At 38.8% G+C, this 16,921-nt stretch overlaps 1 protein-coding gene across 6 annotated transcripts in view; it reads right to left on the reverse strand.

Moving 5' to 3' along the window:
• The window catches only part of LOC149842770 (uncharacterized), a 134,259-nt gene that overhangs the window by 82,936 nt on the left and 34,402 nt on the right, over positions 1 to 16,921 (reverse strand). For all 6 annotated transcript variants that reach the window (XR_016430811.1, XM_089999419.1, XM_089999418.1 and 3 more), the window contains exons 4-5: positions 947 to 1,103; positions 752 to 830 (exon numbers count right to left, since the gene is read on the reverse strand). Coding sequence is in view for 5 of the 6 variants with exons in the window: in XM_089999419.1 (XP_089855545.1) it covers positions 752 to 830; positions 947 to 1,103 (236 nt within the window). In the remaining variant the exon portion in view is untranslated. The remainder of the gene's footprint in view (positions 1 to 751; positions 831 to 946; positions 1,104 to 16,921) is intronic.

The following is a 16,921-nucleotide window of genomic DNA, read 5'->3' on the forward strand; positions in this document are numbered from 1 at the left end:
CTATTGATGTTTCTGCACTCTCAAAGCACCTTGTGGGTCCAGGTGCATCACCTGACATTGCTGGATGCAGGTTAACAAGTGCCAAGTGCAGTCAACCCACACCCGACCATTTTGGTCTAATTTTGGATTTGGACAACTTTGGCCAAGTCCAAAATTGTCCAAGTAAAAAAAAAACTTAAAACACCTAAAAAACTTATAACTGTATAATGGCAAATGCATTTTATGGAAAGTGTGTGTGTGTGTGTGTATATGCAACCCTGCACCTATATTTTTTGAAATTTCCATGCTGCATACTTTGCACTGATACCCGCATCTATGTGTCAGGTCACATGCTATTGATTAGGTTGTAAAGCTTGACAGTAAATAACTTGGGATTCGTGGGATAATTCCCTCTCCACTATATCATGGCAAAAAGTATGACATTGCAGCAGTGTAAGATCCACAAGAACCAAACTGTTTTAACATTTACTGCATATTGTTCACACCCCTTTCCTTTATGCCACTGTAGATATACAATTAGTGGAATTCTTCATGATGCCTCAAGAGAGCAGAATTTAGGAACTCTTAAAAATGTCCGAAATCCTGAAAAGCTCCCCAATACATTAAGTTTAAAAGGACATTAAAAGCATGCCAATCTATGCATCAGATAACAAGGAAAATGGAGGCAGATGCTTTAGAAGTAAACAGGACAATGTATACACCAGTCAAAAATGTCTCCAACACAAACAATTGGAAGCATGAATGCATAAACCTGAGGCACTCCAACCAAGTACTTTACAAGTGTCTTATAAACACCTGTAGCCGAACCAAGTTGAGCTAATTGTCTCCTTCTGAAATGACAATAAAAGGAGAAAAAGCAAGAAAACAAGAATTCAGTACTTAATAACTATGAAAATGTGTATCAAGAGGACATCCACAACATGCACAGAAAATAACAAAGTCCCACCTCTCCATTTGTTGCTTCCATAGTAAGACATATCGGTCATGAATGCTTCCACCAGAATTAATTAGATTATCAACCTCAGCTTGTCTATTCCTCTCTGAGCGTTCCCGTTGTTGTCTGATTAGGGTACCTCGAAAATCTTGAGGCATGTAGGTCATAACTGCAAACATATTTACAGATCCCCGGATCAATTATCACCACAGTATCTTAGCAAAAGAATGACGAGATAAATTATTTTAAGTATAAAACTAGGGAAAAGGAAAAGCATATGTCCCTCAGAATTTTCTTCCAAATGGATCCAAGCAAAACATTAGCCCTGGCATAAAAAATTATTTCTAGCAGGTCGAAAACCTAACCTTAAGAAGTGCCCACATAAAACCCCATAATGTCAAACCTCAAACAGTTTATGGAACTATCGCCTCCAAACAAAATAAAAAATCTAAGCTTCCTTTCTGTGCAAATGCTAAGGTCCAGAATCAGTACGCATTTATGGATAAAGAATATTTGTTGCGTAGATGGGCGGACTTCTTACTGGTTACCACTAATCTAGTGAATGTTATGCTACCAAAGAGGATTAGCATGAAATAGAAATAAAGCGTATAGAGGGAAAACCAAAACCTGGCCATATGCAACCATTCTAAGCATCACCAAACACCTTTGTCTGGAGGCCAAAGATAAAGGTCTTAAACCCCACATGCTGAAGGCTTTTTTGGATGACCTTAAGAAGGAAAATAAGGCAGTTGCTTCTTTGTAGATACTATATAGCTTTAGTATTGGTTATGCTATTAATAACAGATCTCCTTTCTAATAAATGTACAATAATTGCTAAAAGGCAATCAGAAAGCACCTCCTTAATGCATATCACTAGTGTAATGAAAATAGCGGAAGCACCAATAATCCAAAGAACTCTTTAAAAGAGTCAAACAAAGAGCCAAGAACACAAGCACTTAAAGTGCACAAATAACCCACCAAGGGGTAAAGTGCCTAAAAGGCAAAAATATAATGAAGAGAGAGATAAAGTGGGCTGAAAAGCCTTACAACATAAGGAGAGCCCTCTTTTTATAGAGGAGAAAAGTAGGAGAGAGAGGGACCACTTGGGGCTCCCTTCTAGTGGTTGGAAGCCCCAACGGTCATATTAATGACCGTTGGGGCCCCAACGACTAGATGGTGGGGCCCCTAGTGGTCCTATTACCAAGTTTAAATAATAAAAAGAAAAAAGAACGATAAAAGAAAATAAAAAAGAAAAACCTAAAAAAGTATAGAATAATTACAAAAATACCCCTATCAGGTATTTGAATGTACAATGAGAAATAAAGAGTATATATGTATATATATATATATACATATTTTAACACGCCTCCTCAAACTTTACGGGGAGAAGACCGAAAGTTTGCCAAGAAGAAACATAAAACGCGAAGTTGGAAGCGCTTTGGTGAAGAAGTCAGCCAACTGATATTCTGAAGTAACATATGGTAGTATGATGGTTCCTCTGAGAAATTCGTCTCGAACATAGTGGCAATCCATTTCAATATGCTTGGTACGCTCGTGGAATGTATGATGGCTTGCGATGTAAATCGTGCAATTATTATCACAACACATCTTGGTGGAAGAAGAAATGAGGATGCCCATGTCACAAATGAGACTTCTAAGCCACACAATTTTCATAGTTGTCATCGCCATGGCCCAATATTCAGCTTCAGTGGATGATAGAGAAACTTTTTACTGCTTCTTACATCTCCACGAAATGGGGGATTCTCCTAAGAAAATGCAAAAACCAGTAGTTGAGATTCGATCATTGGGATTTTCTCCCCAGTCCGCATCAGTAAAAGCAGTTAATTCAAGAGATGAAGAAGAGGATAAAAAAAGCCCTTTGGAGATGGTGTTCTTGATATATCGCACAATTCGCATCACGGCCACCATGTGAACTGTAGTAGGAGCATGCTGAAATTGACTTGCAATATGGACCGCATGAGCAATATCCGGACGGGTGATAGATAGGTAAGTAAGAGATCCAATCAATTGCCGATAGGGGGTAGGATCCTCAAGAAGAACGCCATCCTTAAGTCTCAACTTTTCATTTATAACTTCAGGAGTTTTAACTTTCTTTTCATCTGAAACTCCTGATTTGGTACAGATGTCTGCTGCTAATTTCATTTGAGATAGAATCTATCCTCGAGGAGAATATGCCACTTTAATACCTAAAAAATATCTCAAAAAACCCAAGTCAGACATATCAAAAGTTTTCTTTAACATAGATTTATCATTTACTCCATTTTTGTCACTTTCACTGATGATCATATCATCAAGATACATAAGTAGAATAACAATGGAGTCACATGTTTTTTTAACAAAAAGAGCAGTGTTAGTATAACAAGAAATAAAACCCAAATTGATTAATATATTACTAAACTTGTCATACCAAGCTTTGAGAGCTTGCTTAAGGCATATAATGCCTTTTTTAATTTCAAAATTTTACCATTTAAATTCATGCCAAGAGGTGGTTCCATATAAACTTCTTCACCCAGATCTCCATTTAAAAAGGCATTCTTGACATCAAGTTGAAAAATAAGCCATTTTTTAATAGAGACTATTGCAATAAGGGCTCCAACACTAGTCATTCGAGCAACAGAGGCAAAAGTCTCATCATAATCCACCCCATATTCTTGGGCATATCCTTTGGCTACTAATCGAGCTTTAAATCTTTCTAAAGAACCATCACTTTTAGTTTTTATTTTGAAAACCCATCTACATTCAATGGGTTTCTTGCCATTAGGGGGATCAATGATTTTCCAAGTTTGTGCTTTATTAAGTGCATTAAGTTTAAGTTTCATTGTTTCATTCCAATGGGCATATTGTTTGGCATCATTATAATGGGATGGTTCACGAAAAGAATGAAGAGCTAACAAACAAGCTCGAAAATTTGGAGAAAAAGAATCATAAGATACAAATCTATTAGATATTTTAGAAAAACGATTTGATCTTCTTTGAGAGGATTCTTCTAACGATTCATTTTGAGAGAATTTTTCAAGGGCACAAGGAAGATTATTTTCATTTCTTCTAGTATAAACTTGTGTGTGACTTGTTATATTTTCATTCAGGTTTTCATGTAGATCATGTTGCTCATCATTTTGAGGTTCAATATGATCCTCAATGACAGCTTCAGGAGGTTCAATAGATTCAACATGATTGTCTATGCATTTTTTTTAAGGTAACAAGTCAAACAAAAAAGAATAATCAACATTTTCATTTACGTTATGCGAAAAACCATTTTCTTCTTCTAAAGAAGTGACGTTTTTTGAGATATAAAGTTTGTTATTTAATAGGTCAAAGCAGCGGTAACCTTTTTGTTTTTCGCCATATCCTAAGAAAATACATTCAATTGCCCTTGAAGAAAGTGTATCGTTTTTGTGAGTTAGAACAAAACACTAATATCCAAAAACTCTTAGTCTTTTATAGTCGGGAGACATATTGTAAAGTTTTTCAAACAGAGAAAGATTTTTCAAAGAAGATGAGGGTGTTCTATTAATTAAATATATTGAAGTCAGAACAACTTCGGCCCAAAAGGATTTTGAAATATTTTTGGAAACTAATAGAGTTTGTTGTTCGGAACGCGAGGGATAAGGTATATAAGGAGCTTTATGACAAGTTGGATACCAAAGAGGGTGAGAAGGATATTTATAAGATTGCAAAAATAAGAGATAGGAAATCGAGGGATCTGGGTATGGTTAGATGTATCAAAGATGAAACACAAAGGGTTTTAGTCAAAGATGAGGAGATTAAGGAGAGATGGAAAGATTATTTTGATAAGCTATTTAATGAAAGTCATGCTCAGGATCTTGGAGACTTTTCCATTCCTTTTCATGAGATGAATTGTGACTTCATGCGCAAGATTCAAAAGAAAGAAATTGCAGAGGCTTTGAAGAAAATGAAATCAAGAAGGGCAGTTGGCCCAGATGGTATACCTATCGAGGCTTGGAAATGCTTGGGAGAGAAAGGTTTAGAATGGTTCACAAATCTTTTTAACAAGATTTGGCGGACAAATAAGATGCCTAATGAGTGGAGGAAGAGTACTTTGGTGCCTCTATATAAGAATAAGGGTGATATACAAGATTGCACAAACTATCGTGGTATAAAACTCATGAGTCATACTATAAAACTTTGTGAGAGGGTGATTGAGTCTAGGTTGAAGAAGGTTGTCATGATATCGGAGAATCAATTTGGTTTTATGCCTGGAAGATCTACTATGGAAACTATACATCTTCTTAGACAACTTATTGAGAGAAATAGAGAGAGGAACAAAGATTTGCATATGGTTTTTATTGATTTGGAGAAGGCTTACGATAGAGTACCTAGGGACGTTCTCTGGTGGACAATGATGAAGAAAGGTGTTTCTCTCAAGTACATTAGTATAATTAAAGATATGTATGAAGGAGTAGTAACCAATGTCCGCACTTGTGGAGGGGTGACAACCAATTTTCCTATAACAGTTGGGTTACATCAAGGATCTGCTTTAAGCCCTTTCCTATTTGCTATAGTGATAGATGAGCTTACGAGATCAATTCAAGAAAATGTGTCGTGGTGTATGTTGTTTGTTGATGATATTGTTTTGATTGATGAGTCTAGAGCTGGGGTTAATGCTAAGTTAGAATTATGGAGACAGACATTGGAAGCAAGAGGTTTTAAGTTGAGTAAGAGTAAGACAGAATACATGGAATGTCGATTTAGTAAGCAACGAAATAGAGATGGGGGTGTAGTGAAGCTTGGTGAGCAACAAATACCGGTGGATGATTCTTTCAAATATTTGGGATCTATCATTCAAAAGTATGGAGAAATTGATGGAGATGTAAATCATAGGATAAAGGTTGGGTGGATGAAATGGAAGAGTGCAACTGGAGTATTGTGCGATCGTAGAATGCCATTGCGGTTGAAGGGAAAGTTTTATAGGACGACTATTAGGCCCGCTTTACTATATGGTACGGAATGTTGGGCTGCCAAGAGACATCATATTCAAAAAATGAGTGTAGCAGAGATGAGTATGCTGAGCTGGATGTGTGGAAATACAATAAAAGATAAGATTCGGAACGAGGAGATACGTAAGAAGGTAGGCGTTGCACCCATTGAAAATAAGATGAGAGAGAATCGTTTACGGTGGTTTGGACATATTCGACGAAGGCCTAATGATGCTCCAGTTAGAAGGATGGAGAAATGGGAAAATATATTAGTTAAAAGAGGTCGGGGTAGGCCTAGGAAGACATGGATGGAGGTGATAGGAAAGGATATGAATGATTTGAACCTCACCGAGGACATGGCATTGGATAGAAATGAATGGAGGAGAAGGATTCATGTGGAAGACCCAGAATGATTTTCTTTGTTGGTTCATATCGCTGACCACAATTGTTTTGGGATGAAGGCGTAGTTGTTGTTGTTGTTGTTGTTGTTGTAATAGAGTTTATTATCTCTTATGTATCTATGCTTTCTTTCCGCAAGACCATTTTGTTGCGGAGTGCTTAGACAAGAACGTTGATGAAAAAATCTATTTTCTTTTAAATATCTTTGAAAATCATTGGACATGCACCTCCCGAGTTAGATCTAAGAATGGACATGTTTCCTAAAAAATGATTTTTAACGATTGCATGAAATTCTTTAAAAAAAGAGAAAACCTCATATTTACGATTTAGGAAGTAAATCCATGTAAATCGAGTAAAATCGTCAACAAAGACAACATAATATGAGAAACCTCCTTTGGATACAACAGGAGAGGGACTCCATACATCGGAATGAACAAGTTCGAACGGACGTGTGAGAACATAATTTCTTTAAGGAAATGGAATAGCTTTAGATTTCCCAAAAATACAATCTTTACAAGTCATGTGTTTGTCTTTACAAGTATTGTCCAAAAAAGGAAAAAGAGACATCTTTAAAAAGTTCGTATGACCAAGTCTCTTATGCCAAACTTCAATACTTTTGACATTTACAAAATTACAAAATGACTTACCTAATCCATAAAATAAAGATCGCCCCTCCTATGGCCTTACCTAATCAGCTTCCCTGACTGGAGATTTTGCACGGTGCAATCTTTAGGTGAGAAAGAGACTTGACAACCATGATCGGTAATTTGAGAGACCGAAAAAAGATTTAAGTTAACTTTTGGAACAACTCTTACTTTAGGGACAAAAAAGTTTTGAGAAGATTTCAAGTCAAGTGTAATAACCATAATTTCAGGCATTTATTTTAAATATATTATGATATATGGGTGATTTGGGTCTGGGATCCAGTTTCGGATCCAAGACCCATAAAGGGGTATTTATGCTTAAATAATTGCGTTATATTAAAAATAATTTTAATATTAGTAATAAAATAGAAATATACATATACATATATATGTATATATATATATTAAGCGAACTCGAGGATCCACAGTTGGATCCACTTGGATCCAACTTGCGGATCCATATTGATGGGGGTTAAATTATATGTATAATGTGAAATTCAAATTAAATAAATAATTAATATTAATTATAAGAAAAAAATAAATAAATAAACAATTGTTGGACCCACAGTTGGACCCGCAAGGATCCAACTGAAGATCCGCTAGCGTTTGGCGACCTGGATCCAGTTGTAGACTGGATTTGGTATCGCGGGTCACAGTCTCGGATCCGGACCCGAGTCCAGCTTTTAACGAAAAGCTTTAAACAGAATCGTGCCGCACGATTCTTGTTTCAAGAATCTGAAAACAGAAAGGGGGGCAGGGGGGTTACGCAGAGCGTAACGACCCCGCGCATCTCGACATGGAGGGGGGGGCGATAAAAGGGAGTGGAGAGGGGTCCCTCTTCACTCGGGTCTCTCTCTCGTCCCTCGTTTCTCTCTCTCTCTCTGTCTGTGTGCGCGCGCCGGTGGATTTGGAAGTCGCCGGTGAACTGCGGCAACCCACAGGCCACGACGAGCTCCCCTGTCACGGCAGCAGCAAGAAGCGACGCCAGTCGGTCCTGTTTCGCGTCCCCAGCCTCCGATCATCGGAAGGATCGCCGGATAAGGTATGGCTCTTCTTGGATTTGGGTGAGGAATCGAACCTGAGTTCGATTTTGGGTAGTGATTTGAGAGGTGGGGTTCGTAACGCCCGAAAAATTATGAGAAATTTGGGGTTTTCGGTAGGGATTTCAGTTTTTTTCTTTTGCTGTATTCAAGCAGTGATGGGGTTTCGGTGAGGCCCTAAATCGATAAAAAAAAAAGGGGGGGTTCCGATTTAGGAAAAAGGGGTTTGCTAACAATGAAAGGGGAATTTGGGGGTTTTCATTGTAGACCTCATCTAGTAAACTCATTGAACGATTTTAGGTCTAAAATTTTTCCTTAAGGGTTCCTAATGTGGGGTTCTTAGTTTTCGATTTTTAAGGGGGAAAAGTTTTGGTAAATCCCACAATGAAAACCCCAAAATCTTTGATTTGGGGTTTCGGTTGTCACGAAGGAGGGATTTGGGGATGATTGACGAAAACCCCAATTTAGCCGATTTGGGTTTTCTTGATTAGGAATCGAGGTATATGCTTATGATAAAAAAAAACTGTCTAATATATACTTGTTTAATATATCTGAGATGCCAGCCATTCTTTGTTATAAGAATACACAGTGTAATGAGTGTAAATTTCAGTATATTAGCATATCTAGATATACTTGTTTATGTCGATAACATGTAATACTTACATTCTCTTGTTCTGAGGAAATGGCATTAGTACCCATTTTGGATTTTTTTTTATTGTTGCATCACAACATTGACGATCAGATGTATGGGTTGTACACAACCTAACGAAGAAAGAGTTCGATGACAGTTAATGGGATTCTGCTCTATGTTTCAGAATACATTGATTATCAGTGTTAAGCATAAAGATGTTCAAAGTAATTACATTTTGTACATTAACTTCTGTTTATAGTTTTAAGTCCATTGATAATGTTTGAATTTTTGGGGTATTAACTAAAATCAATTGTTGCTATATACTCACGGATATGGAGACTTTTCTGTAAGTATATGACAACCAAATTGGGTTTAATAACACAAAATTGTGGCTCGGTATGGAACTTGTACATGGAAAACAGAAAATTTTCCAGTAAGTGTAAATGAAATTGCATATCAGAACTATGTATTGGATATTTTCCTGAAATTTTATTTCCAGATTAAAGCATGAATAGTGTAATACACTGTTGCTAGGTTCATGAACTGTTAAAGTCCGACAGAATCTTGCATGCATTACCTAATGTGGTGTTGTAGGCTGGCTATTGGCATAAGATGGTGCTTGAGTGTGGTTAAGCTCAAAGTTTGTAAGATGTAGCGTGGGATCAATGCAACATAACCCAAAAATTTTCAGTTGTGTATAATAGTGTTCATGTTACACTGTTTAGGGAGGATGGACATATAAAACTGAAATTTTATATGTAATGTATCTTGCTTTGTTGTCTCTAGCTGAACATTATATTTTTGTCTAGAGTCCATGTATTATTTAAAAGCTTGTGTATTGGATTGTATGAAAACACTTGTCGTGGAGGTTTATGCTTTCACTTGACTGTTATGATTATGGTACGCATGAGTGTGAGCATGATTCAATTATTAGTAAGTCTTTTTGAACATGTATGCTTGATTTATATGTGAAATGGTACATGTACACTCACACACTTAAATAAACCATGGATTTGGTTAATGCCCATATGTGATGTAGGTAAAACACACATATTGAAAATGCATATGAATGAATTATGACATTCATATGTTTGGGTTTATGATTTCATAAGTGCACATGCTTTTGGCACTTTGGCCTAGTGTTATGAATGAAACACTAATTTGGTTTTATTATGTGGTGCATTGATGGCCTAAATGGACCATTATCGGCCTGGAGAGCCGTGAGTTTGGTTTCCTTTCACATATGTTTTTAATTGCATCACTTGAACCACATAAGATGGTTTGGCACATTACTACACTGTTCTAGTGGTTTATACGGGCTGGAGTCCCGAATGGGCCCCTGCAAGAGAGGATGCGGAGTTTTCACTTTACTTTTGCATATGGTGTTGCAAACTTAAAGAATTAACTTTAAAAAAAATGAATAAGAACAGTGTAATATACATTCTGGGATATCTCATCTGGAGTATGAGAATCTTGGATATCCAGTCTTGGGGAGACTGTGAGGATACAAAAACTCCATGTGCTGAAAAATTGTCCCCCGAACCCGATATTGAGGTTCTTTCTCCTGGCCACGGTTTTAGGGAGAGTCTGTCACTTTACCCGGGAGTGGTGTGTTTGACACAACTGTTGTTTATGGTACCAAGGAAGTGGCACTCGTGGGCGTGGGGTGTCCCTTGTGTCCCCGACATTAGATGTGGAGGTCTAATGTTCAGATGGATGGTGTTGTTTCCTGATATCGGTCGAGGGCTAAGTTGGAACCCAGTAATAAAATACAAATTGTGTGTTAAGCTACCCTGGGAACCTACTTGACCTCGGGGTTTATACCTGTTTGGTGTATCTGCGGGTAACGGTAATTAAAAAGAGGAACTTAAAGTTGTGTGCATTTAATAGGGCATGCATATGGAAAGATGAAACTTAAATGAAAGATAACAAAAAAAAATCATGCATTGCACATAATCATGCATTTTCCTGTCATGCATTAGATCATGCATGCTTGAATCATTCTTGATATCATGACATGATTTGGTGGTAGCATATGATTTACTTCTTGAAATCATGTTGCAAGGTTTGGCTATTTAGTTCCTGATATATGGTATTGTTTTACTGTTCTTGACTGGTGAGCATATATAATTGTTGGTAGGTATGGATATTTGAATGTTGTAAATTTTACATATGCACTCACTCAAATCACTGCATGAAATTTTATCCATGTTCTTTCTCTCACCTGGTTTCTTTAGAAGTAGTTGTGCTCAGAATTTCGGTTCTGACACCCTACTTTATTGGTTTTTCACAGGACATGGTGAACAGTGAGGCTGGATTGGCTACTAGGGATGGATGAGAGTCATACTTAGGCTTGTCAGCTTCAGCAGAGGACATAGTGGCACTTTCTTTTGTCTTAGTTCTTCTCGCTTCTTTTCAATTGTCGCCTTATTTTCAGTTGGATAAAATCTTGTCTTTAAAATTTACTCTTACTCATAAATAAAGGAATTGGTTTGGTTCTTATGGATGATGATTGCAACTTTGTTTGTGGTGGTTGGGCTATCCAATAGAAAGTGGAACTGTGAGGACCCCAGATCTCTGGGAAGGTTAATATTCTGCACTTTTAAAGGGTATGGATTGGGGTCGTTACATCAAGTGTTCCAATACTTTCAATTTTTAAAGATGCCCCATCGGCCATTGAAACATACGAAGATACAGGGTCGGAAAAAACATTCGAAAGAGAATTTTTATAAGATGTCATATGAAAAGAAGCATCGGAGTCTACTATCCACATACTTGGAGATGATAATGAATAGGCTATGGTGGCTCCAGAAGTTGATGTTGAAGAAGTCTTTAGAAGATGTTGGAGGACTTCAAAAATTTGGCAAAGAGTTTTTTTTATATCTCCTCCATTGATATTTTCTTCTTCCTTCTCTGGAGTGTTTTCTCCAACCGCGGCCACCTTCCCTTTAAGCTTTGGACAAACCGGCTTAATATGCCCCGCTTCATTACAATAGTGACAAATCACCCCCTTTCTATACCCATTATTTTTGGAAAAATAGAGCGGTCTATATGCTTTTACATTTGTTCTCGGCCTAGTAATAGTCAAAATTTCATCATTCTTAAGACTTATGTCAAGACGGGTTTCCTCTTGGCATACTTCAGCAAGAGCATCTTCAATAGGTAAGGCTTTACTTGTAAAACATACGAAATTTAAAAAAAAAAAATTGGACTCGAGTCAGATCCGGACCCGGACTCGTTAACCCATTAGGGTTATAACGTGATACGCAGGGGGCGAGGGTCTTTTAAAACCCTCTTCCTCCCCCGCGTTGCTCTCCCTTTCCCCCTCTGTGAGGAAAAAGGAAACCCTTTGGGGTTTCCTAAATCCCCCCCCCCCCCTCCGTGCCCTTTAAAATCGTGCAGAGGGGAGGGAGGGCTCTCACCCTCCCTGCTCCCTCACTCGTGCGCTCTCCTCCTCTCTGCCTCCCGTCTTTGCCTCCTCCCCTTCCGGTGTGGCCACCGGCGACCAAAGCCATTGGCGATCGTGTCGGCAACCTTCACCCGCGGTAACCCTCACCGGAACCACCGTCGGCCTCACCAACCCTCGTCGCCCTCTTCCTCCCTGTGTCCGACAGACACCCCTGTAGACTTCGCCTCGTTCCCCTCTGCTGAGATCTCGGACAATCGCTTGACACCCCGCGTCGCCCCTTCGTCTCGAGCCTCCGGCCACCGTGGCCCCGGCATCGATAGCCCGTCACTGGTCGTCTTCGCAAGTAACTCCTTTCATGTGCCTTCTGCTCCCGTTTCTTTCCTGTCGACCGGTAGGGGCTAAAGCCCCTGCTTGTCTTTCTTTTTGGCAGCCATGGTCGTCCGGCAAGGGCTTAAAGCCCCTACCAGTTTTTCTGACAAGTCGGCAGGGAGCGACGCCCCTGCCGCCTTGGTGCTTTTAGGAGGTTGGGGAGGGGAGATCTTTTGCTCCCACCTGTTCTTTCTTTTTCGTCAGGGAGGGGTTAAGCTCTCTCCCTGTCTCCCTGTCTCGGCAAGGGAGGGCAAGGCCCTACCTGCTCCCCCTCTCTCGCTTTCAGCGTGTCTGTTGCCCCTGGCTTGCTTACTCACTAGTTCGGCCATTTTACAGGCTAGTGGGTGGACCTTCAGGCATGCTATGCATGCATGGGTGCATAGGTGGTGTCGGCTTCGATGCCTGGCGTCGTCGTGGTTGTGTGTTGTACTATGTTGCCACGAGGTGCCTAGGTACTTGGCTTCTCTGCATGTCCACCGTGCACATGTCTGTGTGCACGGTTGGTGCTTTTCGGGTCTCTGTGTTTGCTTTCCCCTTTGCCGCAGCAAAATCGTGTCCCTACTCGTTGCTGGCAGGGCTCTTTGTGCCTATTGCCAGAAGGCTTGGACATGTGGTTTGTCAGGCCACACTGCAGCATGTTGTAGTGTGTTGTTGTTATTGGTCCCCTTGCCGCTATATAGGCTTTCGAATGTTCGGTGGGTGTTGGCTCATGTAAGGAGTCATACCAGCTCTCCTACCTGCACTGACATTTTCAATGTTTGTATCGGCGAATGACGCTTTGCAGTGGCTTGGCCTTTGGGCCAGTACTGCGACGTTTGCAAGGGATGTTGCCTGGTCGATCCTGCCAGTAGTTGTCTGCTTAAGCCATGCATGTGACAGTATGAACTAATCCAGACTGTGTATCTGCGAGGGGCTCAATAAATCAGTTATAGTTGGTTTGGTGGCCCCTTTTGTTGTTCGAACACACGGAAAGTTGGGCTCCATGCCTCCGTTATTTCATGCCTCTGCCTCCCTTAATGAATGACAGGTTGGGTTCGGCTCGCAGATGAGTCTGCCCGCCCCTCCAGTTTTCTTTCAAATGGTTAATTGATTACCTTTTTTGCAGCTGGCGCAACAGAGCACGCTTTCCCCCGCGTCAATTTTGAAGTACAGGTCTCTTCTTTTAACATAAGTGAGAAATCGAATACTGATTTGATTCTCATGCTATACCATGATCAAAAACCATGGTAAAAGAGTAGATCTATGTGATCACTTTAAGATATACGAAAGAGGATCTATGGATCTCTTTCCATGCATGCGTTTTTTACTCTTTTCATCTTTCAAAAACAAAAATTTTGTACATATTTATTTTTGTGCTAGAACAGAATTTTTAAGTAATGCATATGCACCCGTTTAATGCCTAGTTCTCATGGGAATCGATTCCTATGGGTGAATCATGTCATGGACAAAATAAATGTATGAAACTATATGTTGAAATCGGGGTGTATGCATGGTATTTTTCAGAAGAAAAAAAATGTGTGTAATGATGTGCTTGCTGAAAACATTGAATACATATCCATTGTGGAATAAGCATACACAAGTGGCTTAGTGATTCTGTTAAGACTTATTAACGTGCATATGATTTGTTTTGGATATTGTCATATGTGAATGTAACCATGTTTAATCTCTGCATATTTAAGCCTTAAACCTGTAAAAACATGTATGTGCAACCTTGAGAATAATTACAGTGTGTTCATTATGGAACCTTACATGATACATGTATAGTAGTTTCTGAAAAGAATTCTGTTTTAAATGTTTTGTTGCCTAGGGCAGCCGGCCCTAGCCGACTGGGTCGGCTGGGCTGGAGCCGAGCCCCAGCCGACTGCCGACTACCAGTCGGCTGGGTGGGTGTAAACCTTCTTCACAAAAAAAATCTAGGTATCCAGTTATGCTTTTTACTTTTCTTTCGAACTTGTTAATCAAATTAAAGTTGGCTTGTTGTGTACAAAAGAATGGGGTTTGGTTTCATAATGCTTGGAATTGATACGATATGCATTAGCAATATACTATCTCAAGTGATTCCAAGTGCTCGTGTACATTCAAAAAGAACGAACCTAGTCATGCGATTATTTTTCAGATTTTTGCTATGTATGGTGGACTTAATCAGATGAATGGAGTTCTTCTTCTGCTTTAGCTTGAATTTAGCATGTTGGATATGAATGCATGCCCATTAACATGTTATTGCAAAGCTTGTTTTGCTACAGGTGCATACATGATATGAATGAAAGTGTGCAACTCTGAAATTAAATTTCTAGATCCGGGTTATGTTCATGTGTGTGGATGTTAACACATGTTATGAATAAAAAGTTTCATATGCCTACATTTATGGGGCATGTTTAATTATTGTGCATTTATAGATTTGTTTCAAGTGCATGTGCATACATGAAATCGATGTGTGTTTAGCATGTACAATCCTGCATAAATGTTTTCATGTACTTATGAAATGAATGCATGTGTATTAAGTGATCACAAGAAAATAATTTCACATAGCCGGTGAACATATGCATATGATTATGGTAGCTCGTGCACATTGTTAAATTGGTATGAATGAATGTGCATTTGGAATCATGTGGGTATCATTGCATAAATTGCATATTGTTATGATTTTTGCATACGATGCATCGATGATCGAAACGAATCATCATAGGCCTGGTGGGCCTCGAACGTTGGTTTGCTCTTTCTTTATATATTTTAAATGCATCGTAAAAATCACATTTATTTTTATTACACTATATTGCATTGTTTTATGTGTTTCCACGAGCGGGAGTCCCGTGATGGTTCTCGCAGGGGTAGATGTGAGCTTTTGCCCTTGTTTTTGCATGCTGAATTGCAAAACTTAATAATTGGCATTTAAATGAAAGATAATGAAAAAAGAACAGTGTAATGTATAAACTGAGATCTGCCATCGAAATAATGGGCATCTTAGAGGTTCGGTTTTGAGAGGACCATGAGAATACAAAAACTCGGTGTGCTTTACTTTGACCCATGAATCCGATATTGAGGTTCTTTCTCCTAACCACGGTTTTAGGGAGAGTTCGTCACTTTACCTGGGAATGGTGTGCTCGACATAGCTGTTGTTTTGGTATACCAAAGAAGTGGCACTTGTGGGCGTGGAGTGTCCCTAGTATCCCCGACATTAGATGTGGAGGTCTAATGTTCCAAAGGTGATTCGATCGAGGGCTAAGTTTGGAACCCAGTAATAAAATACAACTTATGTGTTAAGCTACCATGGAAACCTAACTTGAGCTCGAAGAAATTGTACCTACTTGGTGTATCCGCAGGCAATAGTAATTAAAAAAAGAAACTTAAATTATATACATTTAATAGGACATGCATATGGAAAGGAAAGCTTTAATAAAAGATAATAAAGTGTTCATGCATTGCACATAAATCATACATATTTCTGCTATGCATTAGGACATGCATCTTTTATTTGTTTCCTTAACTGTTACATGTTGGTGGATGCATGATGTTTAAGTTCTAATGCATGTTAAATATACTGCTTACTTACATTGTGATTCTTATTCTTGGTTTATATTCTTCATGCTTAATAAATGTTTTATATTACATGAATGCTTAATTGAATTATTTAATTGTCATAATTGCATTCCTCTAAATTATTGCATGAAATCTTATTTGTTTCTTTATACTCAATTATTTCATTAGAGGTATCTGTATGCAGAATTCTTCGGATTTTTGACCTCCTCTTTCTGTGGTTTTTCGCAATCGCAGGTGATCAGTAAAGCGACTGGCTTTTGTGGAAGTTGCGGGTGTCACGCACTTACTAGACAGAGTACAGATAGACAGCGTGACTCAGTCTTCTTTTATTTTTCTTTTCGTTTAATTTATTTGTTATTGCACTTTAAATCCTTCATTTATGCAATTGTCTCTAGACTTATTTATCAGTAGTATAAGCTCTATTATGGTTGGTTGTTTTATCCAGTTGGGAGTGGAACGGTAAAGGCCCCGGGTCTTTGGGAATATTTCCGTAATGGTTTAAAAAAAAATCTGCATTTTCAAGGTGTATGAGTTGGGGTTGTTACAGGTTTCATATCAGAGCAACCACAATATCTTACACTTTTATCATTTTTTAGCATTAAGTTTTTAAATTTTGGTAAGTGAGCCATGTCCTGAAGTGTCAGCAAGTCGTGTCTTGTATTCCAGAGCAGTCTCCTTCATTGATAAGGCTATTTGAAACTTTTATTTAATGCATATGAACTCTTTATGATTGATCGCATTCATAATTTAAATTTTCATTTGGTGTGAATTTAAAGTCTTAGTGTGATTGTATGAAAAAATTCGCTTGTGTATAACTGTTTAGTTATACACTGCCGGTCCCAAGCCCGGATACAGGAGGGTTGCGGTAGGCCTGTGACAGCCAGCATAAAAACTTAGTCATACCCTATGAATATGAACCAATATGAGAATTTCGTTGGGGCGTTCCCTACTGAGCGACGCGTTGTACTCTATAGGCCCGGAGGCAGTGATAAATGGGCAA

The sequence above is a fragment of the Nuphar pumila genome, chromosome 3 (genome assembly GCF_984573655.1).
Source record: "Nuphar pumila chromosome 3, dmNupPumi1.hap1.1, whole genome shotgun sequence".
NCBI classification, from domain to species: domain Eukaryota; kingdom Viridiplantae; phylum Streptophyta; class Magnoliopsida; order Nymphaeales; family Nymphaeaceae; genus Nuphar; species Nuphar pumila.